This window comes from Hypanus sabinus, chromosome 4, assembly GCF_030144855.1.
Source record: "Hypanus sabinus isolate sHypSab1 chromosome 4, sHypSab1.hap1, whole genome shotgun sequence".
NCBI lineage: Eukaryota > Metazoa > Chordata > Chondrichthyes > Myliobatiformes > Dasyatidae > Hypanus > Hypanus sabinus.
In genome coordinates this window covers 152,321,656-152,346,406 of record NC_082709.1, presented here as the reverse complement: position 1 = coordinate 152,346,406, position 24,751 = coordinate 152,321,656, and the positions used below count along the sequence as shown (strand labels likewise).

Below are 24,751 nucleotides of genomic sequence, written 5' to 3'. Positions count from 1 at the left end.
GACTGCATTTGTCTTCCTTGCAGCAAAGCAGGCTGAAAGATGATGTGGTAAAGGTGTACAAAATTATGAGATGAATAAATGTGAGATAGGAAGGAATATTTCCCAATAACAGGTGTCTTAAACCAGTGGGTCTGAGTTTAAGGTGAGGAACAATTAGTTTAGGGGAGATTGGAGGAAGTATTATCAGCTCCCACACACACACATACACGCCACTGCCCGAGAAAACTGTGGAGAGAGGCATGCTCACAACAGTTAAGAAGCATCTGGAAGAGCACTTGAATCACCAAGACATAGAAGGTGACCAAGTATTGGTAATGGGGATTAGTATAGATAGATATAAACAACCTCTATGTCACCTGCGGTTGGGAGGAGGATGGTAATTGCATCCCCCAGGGAAATCCACAAGTGCAATTTTTTGAAACATGAAGACTTGTCTTCTGCACATATCAAGAAGTATGGGTTGAAAAGTACACTTACTTTGGTACTTAAATTACATAAAGGCAAATTTTTATTCTGTATCCCATTTTTTATCTTCATGTGGATTCACAGTTTCTAGGGTCAATTAGCATAACCTACAGCTCTGTTGCTTGTACTCGATGCTCAGCATGGACGTAATGCTTCTGTGCTCTCTGCCTATACAGCTCCAAGTATACAGCACATGCATTTTTAATAAAACTTTTGCATCCCCTTAGTGCAGAGGTGTCAAACTGATTTTAGGTCAAGGACCGGATTGGGCAAAATGCAGCTTCATGCGGGCCGGATCAGTCGGGCGCGTGCGAACGCAGCTTTCATTGCCTCCGTTTTTTCAGCCTGTTCTCATGTGTCTCAGTCTCTGCTATAACTACAAAGTGTTTCACTTCACAAATTCCGTTTCTTATGAAGAAGACTGCTGAGCAAGCATTATTTTTATGACTGGTATTAACTTACAATCATAGGCTTCATATCGCCGGGCCATTAGTAATTAAAATAATAGATCTATCTAAAATGATCTCGCGGGCCGGATATGGCCCGCGGGCCTTGAGTTTGACACCTATGCCTTAGTGCTACTGAACATTTGTGAACATGAAAGACATTCCAAGCATTCGATGTCCCAATCACATGACAAATGACAGCTCACGTGACTGTGAGGCCTCATCAACTGACAAAGTGGTTTGTTCGAGTCCAGCTGACTGCCTCAGTTGAAGCAGATCAAATGTTTTATCTGAGGAAGCCTGTAGGTAGGCAGATTGATCTTGGAGTAGGTTAAAAAGTCAGCATAACATTGTGGACCGAAAAACTTATGTTCTATGTAAATGTTGTGCTTGGCTATGCTAGAGTCCCTTTGAAGAAATGTGCTGAGACATCACTGAAACTAACAGTGAGGCCAATGGACAGGTGGATAGCAACTTGATCTAACAGAAGATTTGCCCCATTAAATATACAACACTCAGAGTAGCGAGTAAACAGTTATGGAATCAGGGTAGAAAGTGAAGGCCAAGTTTCAGACTAGGCTCTTGCTTTAAGTTTCTTGCATTACACTCAATGTATTGGGTAATATACAAGAAATATACACATAACTTTAAAATAAAGCAGAATCAATCCAATGTTGTTGCCATGTTTATTGTATTTTACCACAACAGCTTTTACACTTCTTCCAGTCACTTCAAGTGTAAGCAGAGACAGAGGGAAACAGACCAAATGCCCAATTTATCTATTGACATACTCCTCGGATCTCTGGAATCTATACAGGTTCTACAAAAGCTGTTCCATGTGAACAAATTATTACATCAGGACAAGGTGGTATGTAGAATACTAACCAAATAAAGCATAACTGTAAAAATGAGTTCACGGTATGCTAGCCATTAGTAAAACTGACTGAATTTATTTGAATACGAGGTTTAATACCCTATGAAGGGAGCCACACTTTCTATGAATGAAGGCATCACTGCCTAGACTGTGACACTATAAAACCCATGCTTGAAATACTCTCTTCCAATCTTTAGACAAAAAAGCAATGCCCTCAAGTTTAGTTCATGTTGTTTTGCTGCAGTTCCATCAACCTCTTTAATGGCCATTTAGGCAGAATGCCTACATCCAGCTGAGCAGAATTTGAAATATTCCACAAACTCTGAAATTGATTCCACTGCTATACTGTCTGAAGAAATTACTATCTCCATTAAAGCATCACTGTTCTTTGTCAACTTTAGCAAAAACCTTGAAGGCCCTGTGTTATGTTAAATCATGAATCAAAACCATAAAAGTTTTAACTGAGTTCATGGACTACTTGTATTTTACTTAATATAAGAATGTTATGTTGCTAAAATTTAATTATGCCACGAAAGTAGACACTGAGAAGTCCTCTTCTTCCAATTACTAAATATGCAGTAACTCTACTGATGTACAGCACTTCCTCGTGTGCAGCTGTCGTTTGAAAAGCCACTTCTTGTTCTCTGTCCTGTTTTCTGGGCTTTTTTTTTCCCCCCAGTATGAAGTGAAAGAAGAGGCTTACAAGTGACAGTAATATGTGTTAAACAGATGGACAGAGAATATTTATATTGGGAAAGGCATGGCTCCATAAAGGTGAAGCATCAGTGGCGAGGGTTGTGTTAATTTGCAAGGAAGTGCATAGACAAGAAGGGAATGGTAAAAATTCAGCTATGGTGTGGTAAGTGATGTGCTGGGGTATACTTAAGGAGACAGAGTGAAAATGGTTAGAACAACATACACAACAAACAAAAGCGAATATACTAAAGGAATCACCTTTCCTGCTCCTACCATGGACATCATTGGCAATCTCTAACTACAGCTTCTTTACTTCAGCAACTGATTTCTTCCTGCCTTTAATAGTGAAGTGTTTTCATGCAGAAATTAGGTTTGAGTTACTAAAATGAGCTGCAGTATTTATTTGTCTTGCCTTCTTTCACTGATGTTTGTCTCTCTGTAGCAACTCCAACTGTATCATCTTTCATATGTTTGGTATTTCCATTAAATACAGTTGCAAATAAGTCATACAAATTAGTCAGGAAACAGAGAAATAACCAAACAATGCTGTAGGTCACCAACAAACATGCAGCACTCATTTTCAAGTTTCTTGAGCATACCAGACACTATCCTACTCCCACAGAAATTTAAAATCCATTCTTAATGATATTGCACAGGATAGGTCCTTCACACCACAATGTTATGCCAAACTTTTAACTACTCCTAGATCATTTAACACTTGCTTCCCACATAGCCCTCCATTTTTCTATCATCCATGTACCTATCCAAACAGCTCTTAAATATCCATAATGTATCTGCCTCTACCACTCCTGACAGCGCATTCCAAAAAAATCACCTCTGAAATTCCCCACTATACTTACATCTTAAAATTATGCCCTCACCCACTTCTACCTTGGGAAAAAGGCAGTCCACCCTATCTGTGCCTCTCCTCGTCACATCCTCCTTTGCACCAATGAGCTCCCTCAATTTTTCCTCATAAGACATGCTGTCTAATCAAGACAGCATCCTGGTAAATATCCTCTGCACCCTTTCTAAAGCTTCCCTTTTCTATAATGATGTAACCAGAAATGAACACAATACACTTATATGACAATAAGTATTTTCTGCTCATTAATAATTTTTCCACAAATTATTCCAACGTGAATGCTACAGGAAACGATATACTAGACTTCAGCATTATGATTTTCACTCTAGGCTGTTCTTTGGAGAATGTGTATGCCACTCAGGTGACAAAAGTAAAAGCGTTCATTGACATTTCATAAATCACTGTTCTATTTTAAACCCGATTGATAAGGTAGGGTGATCAACTCTGGCTGGTTTCTTGCTTCCAACTGTCCCTTTTCCAGATCACCAACGGGGTTCCCTGGCACAACCATTACCACAAATATTAATGGTCCATGCCAGTCAGAAAGTTGACAAACTATTCCTAAACTAGGTGCAGGATTCTTGCCTGAAGTAAAGCAGTATCATTTCAATACAAGCTTATAACTGATATGTTCAATGAGAAAATAATTTCAGTTCTAATTATTTTTAATGCCTCCAATTATCAGTTATGGATCCTTGTCATGATGAATGGGTGGCTTTAATCTCTATTTCAGAAAAATCCTCTGGCATAGGAAGTTGCCTACGGCCTTCAAACATGACTTTAGGGACATTCTAAATTGCGATAAACATAAACAATCGTAAAAGCTTGAACTAGGATGAGATAGAAACAATATACTTTTAAACAAATTAATTCACTTCATAACATAAAAAGGAAGCAAAAGAAAAGGAAAACTTTGCCGTGATCAATAGATTTCATGAAAAAATGGCATGCATGTGCCACAAGACCTGGAGTTGCAGCAATAAACCTGCACTCAACATCAGTAAGACCGAAGAGCTGCTTGTGAACTTCAGAAAGGGTAAAACAAGGGAACACACACCATTCCTCAAAGAGGGATCAGAAGTGGAGAGAGTAATTTTAAGTTCTGGATGTCAATATCTAATGTGGACCCAACATATCGATACAGCTACAAAGAAGGCAAGACAATGGCCATGTTTCATTAAAAGTTTGACGAGATTTGATATATCACCAAAAACACTGGCAAATTTCTACAGATGTGCCATGCAGATCATTCTAACTGACTGCTTCACTGCTGGTGTGGGAGGTGGGGATGGTGGGCTACTGCACAGGATGGAAGAAAGCTGCAGAGAGTCAACTCCATCACTAACCTCCACAGTATCTAGGACATCTTCAAGGAGTGGTGCCTCAGAGAGGTGGCATTCGTGATCAAGGACCCCACCACTCAGGAATGCCCTCATCTCATTGCTACATCAGGAAGGAGGAACAGGAACCTGAAGGTACACACTCGATGATTCAGGAACAGCTTCTTCCCCTCTGCCATCCGATTTCTGAATGGACATTGAACCCGCGAATACAGCCTCACTGCTTTCACAGTATTTTCTCTCTACTCACAGTTTTTTTTTCTATCTATCATATACTGCATTGTATTGCTGCCACAAAGTTAACAAATTTCACAACATATGCCAGTGATATTAAACCTGATTCTGAACTACATATGAACTACAATTAAACATTCCCTGAAAATCTGCCTCACATTTGACAACAAAAAAACACTTGTACAGGTCTGCACTAGGTTTTATGACACCTTTGAGCTACTCAATTCTCAATGGCAACTCTGTTCTATCCAGATCACTGAAGTACAGGAACTTGGTCAGGACAAAGAATCGCCAAATGTTATGGCTACGTACTTGTCAGGAATCCATAATTTCTGCATATACCAGAAACAGATACCGGGGAGGCAACAATCAGAATAAAAGGAAGAATAGTCAATTGTTCCACCAATAATAACTTCAAAATTACAAAGCATCTGTGATTTAGACCATGAAACAATAAGATATAGGAGGAGAATTAGGCCATTTGGCTATTAGAGACTGCTCTGTCATTTCATCATGGCTGATCCATTTTCCCTCTGATTTCATTTTCCCTTTATATTTATATAAAAATATATAAAGACTTGACCTCTACAACTGCCTGGGGTAATGAATTTCACAGATACATCATTCTCTGGCGTAAGATATTCCTCCTCATCTCTGTTCTAAAAGGTCGCCCCTCTATTTTGGGGCTGTGCCCTCTGGTCTTAGACACTTCCAGCATAGGAAACATCCTCTTCATATCCTCTCTATCAAAGGCTTTCGCCATTAGGTAGGTTTCATTTAGGTCAACCTTCAATGGCCTGAATTCCAGTGAATACAAGTCCAGAGCCATCAAACGTTCTTCATTTGACAAGCTGTTCAATCCTAGAATCATTTTCGTGAACCTTCTTTGAACCCTCTCCAATTTCAGTACATCCTTTCCAAGACAAGGGGCCTAAAACTGTTCACAATATTCCAAGTGGGGCCTCACTAGTGCTTTATTCCATGCTTTTCAGTGCTTTATTTCAGCATTATGTCCTTACTTTTATATTCTAGTCCTCTAGAAATGAATGCTAACATTGAATCTGCCTTCCTCTCTACAGTCTCAACCTGCAAAATAGCCTTTAGGCAATCCCACACAAGGACTCCCAAGTCCCTATGCACCTCAGATTTTTGTATTTTCTCTCCATTTAGAAAATAGTCAACTCTTTCATTGCTTCTGACAAAGTGCATGACTATACACTTTGCAATACTGTATTCCATCTGCCACTTTTCACCCATTCTCCTAATCTGTCTGTCCTTCTGTAGATTCTCTACTTCCTCAAAACTACCTGCCCTGCCACCTATCTTTGTATCGTCTGCAAACAAAGCCATCAATTCCGTCATCCAAGTCAATGACATATAATGTAAAAAGTATCAGTCCCAGCACAGCCCATTGTGGAACACCACTTGTCACCGGCAGCCAACCAGAAAAGGCTCCCTTTATTCCCACTCTTTGCCTCCTGCTTTATCTATGCCAGAATCTATCCTGTAATATCATGGTCTTGCAGCTTGTTAAGCAGCTTCATGTATGGCTCCTTGTTAAAGGCCTTCTGAAAATCCAAGAACACAACATCCACCGATTCTCCTTTGTCTATCCTGCTTGTTATTTCTTCAAAGAATTCTAACAGATTTGTCAAGCAAGATTTCCCCTTGAGGAACTCATGCTGACTTTGGCCTATTTTATCATGTGCCTCTAAGTACCCCAAAACCTCATCCCTAACAATTGACTCCAGTGTCTTCCCAACCATTGAGGTCAGACTAACTGGCCTATGGTTTCCTTTCTGCTGCCTCCCTCTCTTTCTGAAGAGTGGAGTGACATTAGTAATTGTCCAGTCTCGAGAACCATTGCAGAATCTATTGATTCTTGAAAGATGATTACTAATGCCTTCACAATCCCTTCAGCTACCTCTTTCAGAATCCTGGAATGTACACCGTTTGGTACAGGTTACTTATCTACTTTCAGACCTTTCAGTTTTCCAGAAACCTTCTCTCTACTTATGATAACTTCACGCACTTCATGACCCTCATGACCCCTGACACCTGGAACTTCCACCATACTGCTAGTGCCTTCCACAGTGATTCAAAATACTTTTTCAGTTTTTGTTGTCCCCTACTACTACCTCTCCGGCATAGTTTTCCAGCAGTCGATATCCACTCTTACCTCTCTTTTACATATTATGAATCTGAAGAAACATCTGGTATCCTCTTTAATATTATTGGCTAGTTACTTTCATATTTCATCTTAACCATTTTAATCACATTTTAGTTGCCTTCCGTTGGTATTTAAAAGTTTCCCAATCCTCTAATTTTTGGTCTATTCTATGCCCTCTCTTTGGCTTTTATGGTTGGCTTTGACTTCCCTTGTTAGCCATGGTTGTATAATCTTGCCTTTAGAATACTTCATCCTCTTTGGGATTTATAAATCATATGCATTCCAGATTGTTTACAGAAATTCCAGCCACTGCTGCTCTGCTATCATTCCTGCCAGCGTTCTTTCCCAATCAATTCTGAACAACTCATTTCTCATGCCTCTGTAACTCCCTCTCCTCCACTGCAATACTGATACATCTGACTTTAACTTCTCCCTCTCAGATTTCAGGGTTCATTTATCTTAAACTTGCTATTTAATTCTGGTTCATTGCACAACACCCAATCCAGATCATCAAGTGGGGTCAACCATGAGTTGCTCTTAAAAAGCCATCTCATAGGCATACTAGAAATTCTTGGAATCCAGCACCAACCTGATTTTCCCAATCTACCAGCATATTGAAATTCCCCATGACTATCGCAACATTGCCCTTTTGGCGTGCATTTTCTATCTCCCGTTGTAACTTGTAGACCACATCCTTACTACTCTTTGTGGGGGGGGGGGGGCTGAATACAACTTTTATCTGGGTCTTCTTGTCCCTGCTGTTCCTTAGCTCTATCCACAACGATTCAGCACCTTCCAACCCTATGTCACCTCTTTTTAATCATATTTTACTAACAGAGCTATGCCACCCCCTCTGCCTTCCTGCCTGTCCTTTTGATACAATGTGTATCAGAACAATCCCAACTATAATCTTCTTTCAGTCATGATTCAGTGATGCCTACAACATCATACATGCCAATCCGTAACTGTGCTACAAGTTCATCAACCTTACTCCGTATACTGTGTGCATTCAAATATAACACCTTTACTCCTGTCTTCACTTTTTTTTCCAATTTTGTCTGCATTTTACATTACAGCTCATCCTGTTGACTGCTATTCTGCCCTAACATCAGCCTCTCCTTGCTAGGAGTCTCACTACACAGTGCCTCCATTTGTAAACCAACTACCTGATCTTCCACTCTATCACTCCAGTTCCCATTCCCCTGCCAGACTAGTTTAAACCCGCCCTAACCAATCTACCCAATCTGCCCGCAATAAATTTAATCCCCTTCGAGTTCAAGTGTAACCCGTCCCTTTTGCACAGGTCTTACCTTTCCCAGAATTGATTCCAGTGATCCTTAAATCTGAACTCCTGCAGCAGTTCCTCAGCCACGTAGTCACCTGCCAAATTATTCTATTCTTGCCCTCACTGGCATGTGGCATAGGCAACAATCCAGATATTCTTACTGTGGGGAATCTGTTTCTCAGCTTTTAGCTACTTCCCTAAAATCTCTCTTCGGGACCTCCTCACCTTGTCTATCTATGTCATTGGTGTCGATATGTACAAAGACATCTGGCTGCTCACCCTCAGCCTTGAGAATGCCATGGACCCAATCCGAGACATCCCGGACCCTGGCACCTGGGGGGGGGGGGGGGCAACATACCCACAGAACCTCATCTCTGTTCCTCTGACTAAGGAATCTCCTGTCAACACTGCAGTATTCCTCATCTCTCTGCTCTTCTGCACCACAGCACCAGACTCAGTGCTGGAAGACCCGGTGAACGTGGCTCCTCTCTGGTATGTCGTTCCTCTTAGTAGTATCTAAAGGTTGTAGACTTATTATTGAATTTAGGATGAGAACCACAGAGCATTCATGTAAGCCATGGGAACCTGTAATGGTACTGCTTCAGTGTTCTGGCTTTGCAAACTCCCTTCAGGCAGATCTTTACTCTTTACAAATTGTTATGCTACCATCCTGAAATTGCCCAACTGCTTATGGAATTCAAGAAGCGTTACTCTTTCAAATCTTCAATGTTCTAAAGAAATGAATTAGATAGGAATTGACCGGTTCTAGAATGAAACCAAAATTTGTAGAAATATTACGATAGGTAGAAATTGTAAGCAGATCTAAATGTTATGAGATAAAAATGACAAGTCCAAGAAATGTCACCAAATAATCAATAAAAAAAAAGCAATGAAACTTAAATAGAACTTAAAAACAGAGATTTGACAGATGAGTTGGAAAATATTTTACAAAAGCTAAGGAAAGTCAGGTTTATTGGTCATAAAAAATCAAGAAGCACAAGCATCGTAGTTATGTAAAAATTTTGGTTAAGCTTCCTCATTTTCGGTTTATCACATTTGTGGATAATGAGGGGCAAGAGGCTTGGGGGGTGGCAGGAAACAAGAAAACAATTTTCAGATGTCTTCAAAGTAATTGAGGAATTAAATTCAATCGTGACTAGGCTGTATGACTTGCATGCTGAGTCCTGATGAAGGGTCTCAGCCCAAAATGTTGACAGTTTACTCTTCTCCATAGATGCTGCCTGACCTGCTGAGTTCCTCCAGCATTTTGTGTATGTTGCTTAGGTTTCCAGCATCTGCAGATTTTCTTATGTTTGTTATAAAACCATCCTGAAACTACCCGATCATTTTACTCTTTTCAATCATCACCAAACTGTCTGTTCACTAAGTCAGGAATAAGGTCAACTTTTGAGGTTCAGTGTCAGTATATATTCCTATCTCCAGCCAGAGATGCTGCATTTTAGTCCCTGGATGACACTTAAACTGAACCAGATAACAAAAATTTTAGTGTCCTGTTTATGGTTAAAATTAAACTATCCCAACAAATACTTATTGCCAATTCCAAAATATTACCCAGGTGTTGATTTACCCTACCTTTACCAAAACATTTAACGTTTTCTCAAATTCTACCCACTACAAATTCCTGTTCATCCAGACTTGATCCCTTGCATTCCATACTGTCCTAAACCAAATTCTGGGTCACTATCGTTCTAGGCCATTGCTACTGACTATTCCTTAAAGCATCAACTTCAACACTGAAGGCTTTCTCAACAAATATGTCTATCATCTCACTCGCGTTTCTATAATAATTTCCATCCTTACAAATTGTAACACCTCCAAAAATACATTTCTGGGCTCTTTTGAATACAGAGCTTCCCTCCGCCACCCCAATTTGCTTCTGGACTAATGTGCTCATCATTAACACTACTACTTTACAAAATCTTTTCCCATGTTCATTTTAGTCAAGCCTATTATTTCTCTCCTGCTCACATCCGACACCCCACAGCTGAGCACAAAAAATGTTCTCTTTTGCTAAAATGTGCTATCAAATACATGTAACAACTGTATCCATTTGAATACATGCTTTTAAAAGCAAAACTAACTAAGTCTGTAATATTTCATAACTTTGGTATACATTACTTAGTCACATGCTGCCATTGTTTTCATTAAAATATATATTTTTAATTAACCACCCTAACCCTAAAAAATGGAATTTGCTCAAGACTTCTAAACCCTTTAAAATTAAAGTATTATATCATGAAAAAATATCAATCAAGCTGCAATCTTAAGATGCTATTCTGTACAAGTCTTCTATAAAGTTTTAATTCTTCCATTAAAATGAACAGCAAGATGAAACTGATTAAAGTAAGCTCAAGAATAATATTAAACAATTCGAGCTACAGCATTCAAACTGTACATTGTGATTCAATATTCTACATACGTTTTACAAAATAATGCAGTAATCACAGATCATCTTCTTATAGCACAGGGGTGGCCATTCAGCTTATTATGTCTGTGCTACTTCTTCATATAGCAACTCCATCTGCTTGTACATTGATCATACCTTCAGACAATTAGTTTCAGATCATAACTTATTTTCAATCCACTGAGTCTCTGCCCACTCTCAGAGCAATCCGACTTGTGCACTTATTTTCCTCATGTCCATCAATTACCACCTCACCTGTCCCTCCTCCCAGTACTAGTGGTAAAATACAGTAGTCAATTGACTTAACATTACACATTTGGGATTTGGTCACATGTATATTGCGCAATTTCGACAGACAGCACCCAGGATTAGACCAAAGCTGGGTTACAGGAACTGTGCAGAGTCAGCTCTATCTGATTTGCCACTGTGCAAAAAGTTTCATAAGTTTCACCCTAATCAAAATTTTTGATCACAGTAGTAATTTGCAATATTAATTTGAAGAATGCCAACTGACTTTTCTACTATTGAGATAGATTAAAAAATCAACTTGAAAAGATTCTTTTAATCAATGTCTTTTGCATTTGCAGACAAAATGATTTATATAATCTGACAGTTTTAGGAGAGAGCGAGTGGGAGTGAAATAGTGGAGACTGTAAGTCTATGTGGAGAAAAATGCTTATGCATGAAGGGATGTAAGAATAAGGAGCACTTAAGACAGCGAGAGAAATTGTGCATCTGTGTAGATGTGTGGTGTCAGAGCATGAGCTCCCTTCCTTCGGCTGAAGGTCAATGAATGAGGATGGAGTTTAATGCAGACAAATGTCAGGTGTTGCAGTTGCATTTTGGGAAACAAAATGTAAAAAGGAAGTATACAATAAAAGGCAGGATTTTTAGGAGCACTGATGCACAGGGAGATCTTGGGTTACAATTTGCAACACAAATGGACGGGTGATAAAGACTATGTATGACATGCATGCCTTAATTGGGAAAGTCAAGAAGTCATGGTGCAACTATATAAAACTCTGGTTAGGCCACATATGGAGTATTGTGAATCACATAAGTAGGAAAGACAAACCTTTGAAAACGGCGGAGTAAAGTCAAGAAGGCACTAAATGGCAACTCCTTTGCTTGCATCTTCAGAAATAGTCCTATTTCTATCTTTGATATCTCTGTTTCACCTTTTCAAAATTCTTTTGGAGACCCTGACCTGGAGTTACACTCTGACTTCAGTTCTTTGCGGGAATGGGGCCTGCTCTCAGGGCCTCATAACCGGCTGCTCTTTGATATCCCAAGGACACGGCCTGGAAGACGAGTGTGCCTTCAGGGTGCCAGATTTTCACGGCTCTGGAGACAGACTGATTCAAGGCTGGTGCCCCTGACTGAGGTGCCGCAGGAGTACACAGAACATCGGGAGCAGCAGTTTAGCCACTGGCTGTGTGTCCAGAGACAAGACTCTTTGGGCGCAGAACTCGGAAAAAGCAACACAACAGACTTTTAACATCATAAATCAGTGAATTGTTTATTATGTCTCCCTTCTTGCTGTGAAGTGGGGACAGCACTTTTTCTGTTATGGAGGGGGAGGGGAGGGGGGGAAGACTGTGATATGTTGAATTACCAGGTGAACGAGTAGTCTTTGGGGTACTGCAAGTCTGTGTCTTTATTGACGGTTTGCTGCAAGCTTGAGTGCTCGGTTGAGGGCACCGATGCTTTTTTGTTGCTGGTGGGGGGGGGGGTCATTGCTTTGCTACTGCTTGTGCATGGGAGAGATGAGCTGGGGGGGGGCTTTGGGGTTCTAATGTTTAACTGTCATTCATTCTTTGGGGCACTCCTCTGTTTTTGTGGATGTTTGCAAAGAAAACAATTCAGGATGTATATTGTTTACATTTCTCTGACATTTAACGTACTTATTGAACTTATTGAAGAGTAGATAGACTAGACTGGAGAGGACAACATATTTGGAGAGGTTGGACTAACTTGGATTGTTTTGCTCAGATTGCTGGAGAGTGAGGGACAATGATAGAAATATATAAAATTATGAGAGGCATAGTTAGGGTAGCATATTTTTCCCCAGTGTGAAAATGTTAAATACTAGAGGCATAAGGTGAGGTGGATAAAGTTTAAGGGAAGATGTGGAAGTATTGGCATCAGTGCAAGTTGACTGAGCAATATGTTTTGAAGCAAAGAAATTAGAGCATTCTGGCTAGCCCATCTCAAGCAGGAAGATATCTCATTCTTTATCAAAAATGCTGCAATAAGCAACTGATGCAAATATAATTTACTTAACTTTGACAACTGAAAAATAAATGCACAAATCAAAAGCATGACCTTCATCTGATCAGGGACAGTGAGGAGGTGATAGAGAGGAGCTACAGGCAAGTAGACAGATAAGTAGGTAACAGTCAGGTGAGGGAAGGGCAAGAGTCAGATACTAGAGAATACTCCTGTGGCTGTTCCCCTTAACAATAAGTACTCCTGTTTGAGTACTGTTGGGGGGACAGCCTACCTGGAGGAAGCAACAGTGGCCGTGCCTCTGGCACAGAGTCCAGCCCTGTGGCTCAGAAGGGTAAAGAAAGGAAGGCGGCAGCAGTAATGGGGGACTCTATAGTTAGGGGGTCTGACAGGCAATACTGTGGACGTGGGAAATTAACACGGATGGTAGGTTGCATCCCAGGTGCCAGGGTCTGGGATGTTTCTGATCATGTCCACAATACCCTGAAGTGGGAAGGTGAACAGCTGAGGCCGTGGTACATATTAGTACCAATGACATAGGTAGGGAAAGAGAGTAAGTCCTGAAAACAGACTACAGGGGGTTTGGAAGGAAGTTGAGAAGCAGGGCCTCAAGGGTAGTAATCTCCGGATTACTGCCTGTGCCACATGACAGTGAGAACAGGAATAGACTGAGGTGGATGGCTGAGGGATTGGAGCAGTGGGTAGGGATTCAGATTTCTGGATCATTGGGACCTCTTTTGGGGCAGGCGTGACCTGTACAAAAAGGACGGGTTTCACTTGAATCTGAGGGGGACCAATATCCTGGTGGGGAAGTTTGCTAAGGCTGTTGGGGAGAGTTTAAACTAGAATTTCTGGGGGGTGGAAGCTGAACTACAGAGACGGAGGAAGAGGCCCACAAATAGAGAAAGCTTGGAGACAGTGCGAGAGGGAGGATAGGCAGGTGATAAGAGAAGGGATACACTCAGACCAATGGTTTGAGATGTGTCCATTTTAGTACAAGGAGTATCATGAACAAAGCAGATGAGCTTAAAGCGTGGATCATTACTTGGAGCTATGATGTTGTGGCCATTACAGAGACTTGGATGGTTCAGGGACAGGAAAGGTTACATTGAGTGCCAGGCTTTAGATGTTTCAGAAAGGACAGGGAGGAAGGCAAAAGAGGTGGGGGCATGGCACTGCTGATCAGAGATAGTGTCACGGCTGCAGAAAAGTAGGAAGTCATGAATGCATTGTCTACTGAGTCTCTGTGGGTGGAAGTCAGAAACAGGAAAGGATCAATAACTCTACTGGGTGTTTTTTTTATATATAGACCACCCAATAGTAACAGGGACATCGAGAAGCAAATGGAGAGACAGATTCTGAAAAGATGTAATAATAACAGAGTTGTTATGGTGGGAGATTTTAATTTCCCATTATTGATTGGCATCTTCCTAAAGCAAGGGGTTTAGATGGGGTGGAGTTTGTTAGGTGTGTTCAGGAAGGTTTCCTGACACAATATGTAGATAAGCCTACAAGAGGAGAGGCTGTACTTGATCTGGTATTGGGAAATGAACCTGGTCAGGTGTCAGGTCTCTCAGTGGGAGAGCATTTTGGAGATAGTGATCACAATTCTATCTCCTTTACCATAGCATTGGAGAGGGATAGGAACAGACAAGTTAAGAAAGCATTTGATTGGAGTAAGCAGAAATATGAAGCTATCAGGCAGGAACTTGGAAGCATAAATTGGGAGCAGATGTTCTCAGGGAAATATACGGCAGAAATGTAGCAAATGTTCAGGGGATATTTGTGTGGCATTCTGCATAGGTACATTCCAATGAGGCAGGAAAAGGATGGTAGGATACAGGAACCGTGGTGTACAAAGTCTGTTGAAAATCTAGTCAAGAAGAAAAGAAAAGCTTACGAAAGGCTCAAAAAACTATAAAATGATAAAGATCTGTAAGATTATAAGGCTAGCAGACAGGAGCTTAAGAATGAAATTGGGAGAGACAGAAACGGCCATGAGAAGGTCTTGGCGAACAGGATTAAGGAAAGCCCCAAGGCATTCTACAAGTATGTGAAGAACAAGAGGATTAGACATGAGAGAATAGGACCAATCAAGTGTGACAGTGGAGAAGTGTGTATGGAACCGGAGGAGTTAGCAGAGGTACTTAATGAATACTTTTCCTCAGTATTCACTATGGAAAGGGATCTTGGCAATTGTAGGGATGACTTACAGCGGATTGAAAAGCTTGAGCACATAGATATTCAGAAAAAGGATGTGCTGGAGCTTTTGGAAAGCGTCAAATTGGATAAGTCTCCAGTACCAGACGAGATGTACCCCAGGCTACTGTGGGAGGTGAGGGAGGAGATTGCTGAGCCTCTGGTGATGATCTTTGCATTATCAATGGGGACGGGAGAGGTTCCAGAGGATTGGAGGGTTGCATATGTTGTTCCCTTATTCAAGAAAGGGAGTAGAGATAGCCCATGATATTATAGACCAGTGAGTCTTACTACAGTTAACCATAGAACATTACAGCACAGAAACAGGCTTTTTGGTCCTTCTCGGCTGTGCCAAACCATTTTTCTGCCTAGTCCCACTGACCTGCACCTGGCCCATACCCCTCCATATACCTCTCATCCATATACCTGTCCAAGTTTTTCTTAAATGTTAAAAGTGAACCTGCATTTACCACTTCATCTGGCAGCTCATTCCACTCATTCCAGTTGTTGGTAAGTTGATGGGAATGATCCTGAGAAGCAGGATTTATGAACATTTGGAGAGGCATAATATGATTAGGAATAGTCATTGTGGCTTTGTCAAAGGCAGGTTGTACCTTATGAGATTGATTGAATTTTTTGAGGATGTGACTAAACACGTTGATGAAGGTCGAGCAGTAGTTGTTGCGTATATAGATTTCAGCAAGTCATTTGATAAGGTATATAGTGACCCATAGTGACCCGATAGTGAGAGGTGTATAAGATGATGACAGGCATTGGTCATGTGGTTAGTCAGAGGCTTTTTCCCCAGGGCTGCGGTTAAGGCGGCATATGGTGCATTGGCCTTCCATCAATCGTGCGATTGAGTTTATGAGCTGAGAGGTAATGTTACAGCTATATAGGACCGTGGTCAGACTCCACTTGGAGTACTGTGCTCAGTTCTGGTCGCCTCACTATAGGAAGGATGTGGAAACCATAGAAAGGGTGCAGAGGAGATTTACAAGGATGTTGCCTGGATTGGGGAGCTTGTCTTATTGAGTGAACTCAGCCTTTTCTCCTTGGAGCGACAGAGGATGAGAGGTGACCTGATAGAGAAGTACAAGATGAGATGCATTGATCAGGTGGATAATCAGAGGCTTTCTCTCAAGGCTGAAATGGCTGCCACAAGAGGGCACAGTTTTAAGGTGCTTGGAAGTAGGTACAGAGAAGATGTCAAGGGTAGTTTTCGAGTAGTGAGTGTGTGGAATGGAGTCCTGGATAGGTACATGGTGCTTAGAAAAATAGAGGGCTATGGGTAACCCTGGCTAATTTCTAAAGTAAGTACATGTCCAGCACAGCATTGTGGGCCGAAGAGCCTGGATTGTGCTGTGGGTTTTCTATGTTTCTATGAGCAAAGAATGGCCCGGTCAAAGACTGGGCCAAGAATGGACCTCCTCACTACAAATTTCAAACAATCACACTGAAATACTTGGTTTACAAATCCATTAATTAATTCAGTATACTTGTGTTTTTAAATTCAATTGATCTTCATAATCCAGGGTTTCCAAATATTGCTCCAACTGAGTCATAATGTTTCAAGTTTTCATTCAAATAGAGTTCACATATAAAGTATTAAATTGAGTCCTAAATGGAACAATCTCCAACTGTGAAAGCACTATAACCAACTAGTAAACATTTTAACTGTTTACTAGTTGGTTATATCATTAGTACAATAAATGGTAATTAGGTCATGGAAACGTCAAGAATCAATCAGCAAACATATAGGATGCCAAGAACTGGAAAATATTTTCATAGTGAAGCACAAGATGGATGTTGGAGAAGCTATTGCTACTGGGTCCCAACATAGAAAAGTTTAAGAGCTCGTATGCTGAAGAAACAAACACCCCAAGAGTAAAGGGTTACAGGGATCACCAAAAAAAGTGGGGTTGAATGAAAGAATAGGCTGAGGTGCTTTGACCTATTTCTTAAGTTAATAAGAGATGCCAAAGTTTTAAACAATCAAATCAGACCTTGGTGTAGTCACTGTTAATACAAGCAAAATTTTATATGCTTAGTTAACAAAATATTTAAAATTTTAGATTCACTAGGATAAAGTTGAGGTTAATGAGAGAACAGCTTTATAAGTGGAGTGAATTGTTATTATTAAATTACTATTAAGTGAGTTTGTCATTATTTTTAATTTCTTTTGTCAATCTTTTCTAAAGACAGGATCATCAGGTTGAGTGTCCAGTTCCAAAAAAATACACAAGTCCAATAAACAAATCAGTAATACGCAATCAGTAAACAAAACAAGTCTGACATTAAATCACACTATGGCTGGTGATTCTAAAGGGAACTGGCAGAGTTCAGCAATTCCAGATTTTAATTTCCATTTTTACATGGATCCACCTGTAAGTCCAGGATGTGTGGAGCAGCAAATGCTACAACATCTGCCACTCTTCTCTGTTGCTAGACTTAAGATGGACTCCAGAGGCAGAACTCAATTGTGCTTGGATTCACTACCATTTTGCTGAAGAATCTTGATTCTCTAGTGAGGGTGGCTCCCAACCTTTTATATGCCGTAGACCCCACGTTAAGAATCCCTGCTCTAGTGTTATACCAGCCACACCTCTGTAAGACAGCAACACAATATGACTGGGAATTTCCGGTCTAGATATTAGGATGAAAGAGGCAAGCTCGCTTAATTTTATTTTAATTTTCCTCCATTAAAATTAAACATGAAGAAATAATTTTACAAGTTCATTTTAAAAGATTATTTAACATAATCTTACTTTTATTTAAATGTGTGTGAATATCAGATAAAATTTGCTACCTCCAGTTTTTCACTTGTCAATGGCTGTCAAGATGTTATGGGACAGGGATTCAGTAGAATGCTGCCCAAGGCCTACACCTTCTAAGTATGGAGAGACAGTTTGCTTAGCCTGTTAAAATGAACAGTGGTAGGAATCACAGGCAGCAAGACATGTCAAGTTAGCTGAGCCCAGGGCTCCTCCAAAATATCCTGCTGACTAAATGTGTTTTCAGCTCACTTCCTTACTGCTTGATCTAATTGTGATCAAAACACATGATCTAGATTTAACTTCATAATCTAACATCTGTGACATTGGCACAATAGCCACAGCACAAAATGTTTTGTAAACTTTTTTCTGATAAAAAATACATAAATGTTATTCATGTGAAATATATGTTTTTGCTGACCATTGATTTTAAAATTAACATTTTGTAATGTGAGAATTATTTCACAAGCATAGGAATCTCACATGTTTCACACAATGCAACACTAAATTTCCGTGGAAGCAATACAACCAAGTTTCAAAATCCTATTTCAGTTTCTTATGCATTTAGATACCTACACCATTTCATATTTCCCATGGTATAAAAAGCAGCCATTCAGCCTGCCATTCAGCCATTCAAGCCATCTCTGAGTGTTCCATTGTCCCAGTTGTTTACCTACAACTCATTCTCTCACATGTCTATTATCACTACCACACATCTGTGCAAGAAGCAATTCACAGTAGCCAACCAGCAGCAACTTTTTTAGGATGGGGATGATATCAGAGCACCCAGGGAAAACCTAGAAACTCCACAGAGATAGTGAGAGTCGAAATCTGGTCTCTGGAACTATGAAGCCAAAAAAACCATTAACAGTACTAGTCAAGTGTTCAGATGATGGTTATATTGCTAACTCCTGAAAGTTGAGGCAATAATAAAAACAAGAAGTTTTTTTCAATCCTGGAAAGATCTGTTTGTTATAGGAATTCTGAAACATTTACTAATATCACCTGGGAATATATGTAAACAAAACATCTAGAAAATAATTAATAGAAAACTGAGAAAGGTGAAACGTCTGTATCATTGTACCAATCCTGCTGATACACTAATTCTGAGATTTCCAAGAATATCTCATGCCCTAAAGGAGATTTAGTTTTGGCCAATACATTGGATTAATGAGTCATAACAGTAAAAAAATTACTGAATTCTAAGAGTTAAAGCAAAATTTTAATTTCAGAGACTATGTAATAAAATAAATCACATCATTTCCACTTAAGCCTCATTTTAAACTGACTGTTACCCAATACAGGAAAGGATCATTTCTATACTAGGAAATAACAACTGAATAGTTTTCTCATTCTGGTTTCAGCAGTTTAAATCTAAACTGAAGTCATTGATAATTCTCTATTTTATAAGTCTTGTCTTTGATTCATACATGTCTAGATTCTCGCTGTACACGGTCTTATGTCCAACTTGGAACTAGGGAATGAAATGTGTAGAATATTCAACCAACTGAACTATATTGCCAAATAGCATGCTTCTCTCATGCCCTTCCCTTAAATTTGTTGTTTTTGTTGAAAAGGGACCTGCAGCACTGGCCTTCAGGTTTTCCTTTCATTTTGTTAAATATTAATACTTTGTATATTATTTTATTGACATTCAAAACATTTTTACCAATTACCACCTCAGTTTTCAAAGGCAGTACTCTCGATACTGTTTGCATTACAACATACCCAAGAAAGTGCATTAAAAAATGAACTATTTTTCTCTGAAACCATAAACCTAAAAGAGAAATTAATGAAATGATTGATATTAAAAAGACAGCAATTTCTTAAATCAGCAATGCTCATTAGTTATGCAGTCTCTCACTTCAATGCTTAAAAAACAATAAATCACCTTCTCATATTTAATATTCAACTGGTTATTCAAGCTTTTCAAAAAACCTAATCTTTGCTTCATGCTTAGATAATCTTTCAACAGAATACTTCATTAAACTCTAAGAATATGCATGACCACAAACATGTAATCAGGAATCAGGTAATCCACCAGCACCAAGAATGTATTACAATAAATAATTAGAATAAACTTGAGTGAAGAATATCTGCAGACTTCTAAATTGCTGGTTAGGCCCTCCACATGCAGAACTTCAGAAGACATCAGAAGACATAGATAGGGTTGAAATGTTAATAGCGAATTGACCAACTTTAAGTTCATTAAACTGCATTTTAATATTTGGATTTCTGGAGCACAGATATCGATGATATGTGTAAATTGACAGGATTTAAAATGGAAAAAGAAATCTTGTCTTAGCAAGCTTCCAATCTTTTGGAACTTTGAGTATCCTTGCTCTACCCATCCCCCAACCTAACCCACTATCTGTCACATGACTTTTAAACTGCTCTCTTGTACTTGAGACTTGCAGAATTCATAATATTCTTAAAATACAGAAATAACTCATCAGATTTCATACACTAGGCAAGAGTCTGAAGAAAATAATGGTCATCGCTACCCAAATCTGTTACATTTAGTTGCTTAGTTATTTTCTAAAATATCTTTGAAACGTATGTCTAATATTCCTGACATAAGAGTATGAATGATTTACAGTTAAATTTGAGATTCTCAGCAATTATCTACATGATAGCATGAAATAACAGCATGATAATCTTTGTAAGGCTATCAAATCAATCGCTGCGTCACTACAGCATGCATAGAATTATGTCTACTTTCCGAGAACTTACTTTGCCCAAGTGAAAAGAAAATTCCTACCAAGATTGCCCTCTGGTGCAACATAACTACAACTAAGATGTTTTAATTGGATTGCAGTTTACATATGGTGATCTGTAAGTAACATGTACTTGGTCGTACAACTGGTCCTCAGCATTTCAGAAGCTCAATATCATTGCATCATTTATTCTACAAGGAGGAAAGAACTCATATTCCACGCATTGCTGTTATAAACTACACAATAATGCTAGAAATAGTGTTAGACCTTTACATAGTCTACAGAAATTATTACAAATTTAATTATTTTTGTAAACTTATCTTTACATATAAAAGCATCTTGAAAATTAAGAAAATGTAAAATATCTACTGAAAACCCTTTTTAACAGATTTTTTGCAAGAAATACCTTGCATATTTATTTCAAGTTTCAAAATAATTTAATATCATTAGAGACTGCTATTAAATTTTAACATCAGCTATTTCATGTATAGTTCTCTTACAGAAGCTACATTATTTGCAACCAAGAATAATGTATTTCAAATATATCAAGGAATATTATACCTTTGATTAGTTAAGTGTTTCTGAGTGATTTCTCCTCAGACTAAGTCCTTTCACAATATGGGGGAAATAAATACCTTTTTCATTTTGTACTTGAATTCTTTAAGCATACTGCTTACTTCAATTTGTGTTTGTATTTTAATTTGAAACATATATACCTAAAGAAAGGTCATGTCATGTAAATGCTAAGCTTATTTTAAGTAATTTTATGCTATTTTATCGAGTCAGTGTAGCACAAGTTGTCTCTTCTTACTATTTTCTTAAGGTGAAACATCTCTGGCACTTTCACCTCCTGCTCATCACTGCATGTATGCAGGATACATTCACTGACTTCAAGTATATTTCATAAATTGAACTGGATTTTACATGCAATGCAAACTGTTGTACTATTTGACTTCGATTAATTTACGGATAATTTAAATTTAAAGAGATCTGTATTATTCATTTATTCCCTCATTACGATTTGTGGTGATTCAAGTACAATAAATTCTTTCTTTTAAAAGAAAAAAATGCTTTCTCATCCTTTTCAGGAATGATTAGCATCATCTATAATGCTTTTCATGTTAATCATTTTATGTCTTTAATAGTCTGTGAAAATTTATTCGACTTTTACACAATCAGTCCCTCAGGATTACCAATAATTCTCACATTCATCTTCAATATTACGACTCGGTATTAACAGGAAAAAAATTTTTGATTGAGTTCTTAACGTAAAAGTTTTAAACCGTGATTTCAGACTCTAGAAGTCACACTGAGATCAATACACCTTATTTTAATTGCGTGTCCACAGTAAGTGCATTCCATTCGCTCTTTGCTTGCACCCTTTTTTCCCCCCTAAAGATGTTTATTTCCATTACCTTACAGATCTGGAAGTGATCCGACGTGAGAGTCTCGGGTATTTCCGCATCCCCAGCTCCACCTCTCCCTCCTCCCGAGGTACCACCGCCGCCGCCACTACTGCCGCTGCCTCCTCCGCTACTGACACCGCCTCCACTGCCCCCTGCCCCGGATCCGAGTCCACCGCTGCCTGGGTGAGCCGGCGAAGACGCCGCTGTCAAACCGTCCAACACCTTGCGGAAATTAAACTTCTTCATCATGTATTGATTTCCCAAATTTTATTTTTATATATAAACTGGACACCTTGCCGTCGCCTCTTCCCCAGTCCTCAAAATTATTCTCTCGAGAAAACAAAACTTAAATTATTGCTATAATGGAATTATCACCTTGTAATAAATATATGTATTTAATTACATTTAAAAACATTTTCAAGCAAGGCATTTATGATAAGAGCTGTCCAACCAGATGTCCCTCATACAGGTGCCATGCCTCACTCGCACTGAGAAAATTTGCGCTAACGGTCTAAGTCTCACCAACCGGAAGTCCAGACTGGAACTTGGCACCTAATTGGACTGTTCCATTCTTGATTGACGTATCACTTGAGCCCACCTTCAGGAATGATGGGAATTGTAGTTAATCTTGGCTGGTCTGCCTCCGATTGGATCAAAGCACCGAAAACCCGTTTGATTGACATGTAACTTGATTCCAACCTCTTTTCGTGCTCAACCCCTCCATTCAGGAAATTGTCGGCCAGCCCAGGTCGTGAGGCAATCTGAGAAGAAAATCAATTTGCAGTAAATGTGTTGGAGTTTCAGATCAAAAACTCAGTCTTATGAAAAAAGGACCTATTTGCCCTGAGGGTGCAATCGTTAGCGTTACTCTTGATTCATTCATCTCCGTTTCCCTTCCCAATCATTATTATCCATTTAGACGGGAGGCATCCTCTGAGGGATCGTCGCAATGTACACAGGGATTGCAGTATATTGTGAATCAAGGATTCGATGAAGCCTGTCCGAAATAATTACGTTTTCATTTTAGTTTTAAAATGTTTTCTCACTGCGGAGAGATATCCCTTTGATAGGTTTGCAGAGTGTTTCTCAGAGGCGAATCGTCTGTTCACAAGGTTGAGGAAGCATCATAGAACACAACAAGGGTTTGTCCTGCAAACATGGAAGCTGTCATTACAATCCCGTTAACCAGGTTAAGACTTACGGCGAGCGTTTAAATTTATTTGTAATTCGTCAGCACACTCACGTAGCAACCTGTTACTTTTTAATATTTTCGCATTTTGAGTTTCGCTCAAGTGGTCTGCAGAGTTATACGCCGCGAAATTTAATTAAAATCAGTACATGAATGGGTGCTTGAATAAAACCCTCTAATTAAAATATCTACTTTTAGAAAATTATCGATTACATTAATCTACGTTTTGGGCAATAGGTCATTTCCTCACAGGTATGGACACAGCATCATTTGATTACTTTGTTCGACTGTGACTGTAATTGACATGATCGACAGAAAAGTCGATTACTGATAATGAAATGTATTTCGCAATAAATATTATTGTCATGTGAATAACATTATGCTACATTACAACAAATCGGATGGGAAACATCCTTTTTCCACTACAGGCTTTCATAACGTTCAAATAATTTGCATCAATTCGTCCTTGTTAATCCTTGTAAATTATAAATAATTATTTGAATGTTTCAACTGTTTACTAATTTACAGCACAAGTAGATTGCCAGATTTTCTGTTCAAGTTGCATGTTATTACAAGTTATCATACTAAAAATCAGTAAATCTTCAATATTTTATTAATAATTTTATTATTAATAAACATCCCATCCATGCATAATATTTTGCCTTGAATTAATTTTGCAAACAATTAAGTTTCTTGTCATGTAAACATATAAGGTGTGGTATTTCATATAGTCTGCAGGGCAAAATTAGACAGCAAAGTTAGCTAGAAAATGGCTTTGATCAATTAGACTGAGCTTTGACACAGGTTTACCAGATTTAGGAAGTAGTAAGCCATAGTAAACTCATGAAGTTTAATATTTTTCTCCAAAAGCGGATGATTTTTATTGTTTTTAATAAAATTCATGTTATTAGCTATAGAAATATATTAGTTACCTAATTTGAAACTCTTTATCACTTTTTGTGCAATGATTATGCACAGAACTTTTAATTCACTGCTTCAAATAATATACGTTCTGTATTTTTGTCCTGACCATCTCTAGACAGCACTGTGATATTTCCTGAATCATATCTACCAAAAGGTTGTACTTGTGCTGGATTACAACGTATTTTTATCTTCTCCTCACAGCCCATTTTCAGAATGGGAATTAAATTATCCAAGGCAATTGTCCCTTTTAATGAAATTGTGTGATCATGCAACGGGGCTGATGTACTGCTTTCTTATTATATTGCTGCAAATGTTATATTAAATACTTTTTCAGTAATATATTCTATATTTTGGATGTGTGCTTTTTCAACTTAAATGTTCAGTGATCTATTTTTAATCAATATAACATATTCAATTAGTTTCTGAAAATAAATCATTGAAGTATCATTCTAAAATTTGACTTCTTTTCCGGCTTATTTTCATGAGAACTGTGATCCTGTCTAACTTCAGTGG

General features: G+C 38.8%; 1 protein-coding gene across 1 annotated transcript in view; it reads right to left on the bottom strand.

Moving 5' to 3' along the window:
* The window catches only part of stxbp5l (syntaxin binding protein 5L), a 353,464-nt gene extending 330,098 nt beyond the window's left edge, over nucleotides 1-23,366 (bottom strand). The window contains exon 1 of the mRNA XM_059968451.1: nucleotides 22,135-23,366. Coding sequence (XP_059824434.1) covers nucleotides 22,135-22,374 — 240 coding nt within the window. The 5' untranslated portion in view covers nucleotides 22,375-23,366. The remainder of the gene's footprint in view (nucleotides 1-22,134) is intronic.
* Nucleotides 23,367-24,751: the final 1,385 nt, after the last annotated feature.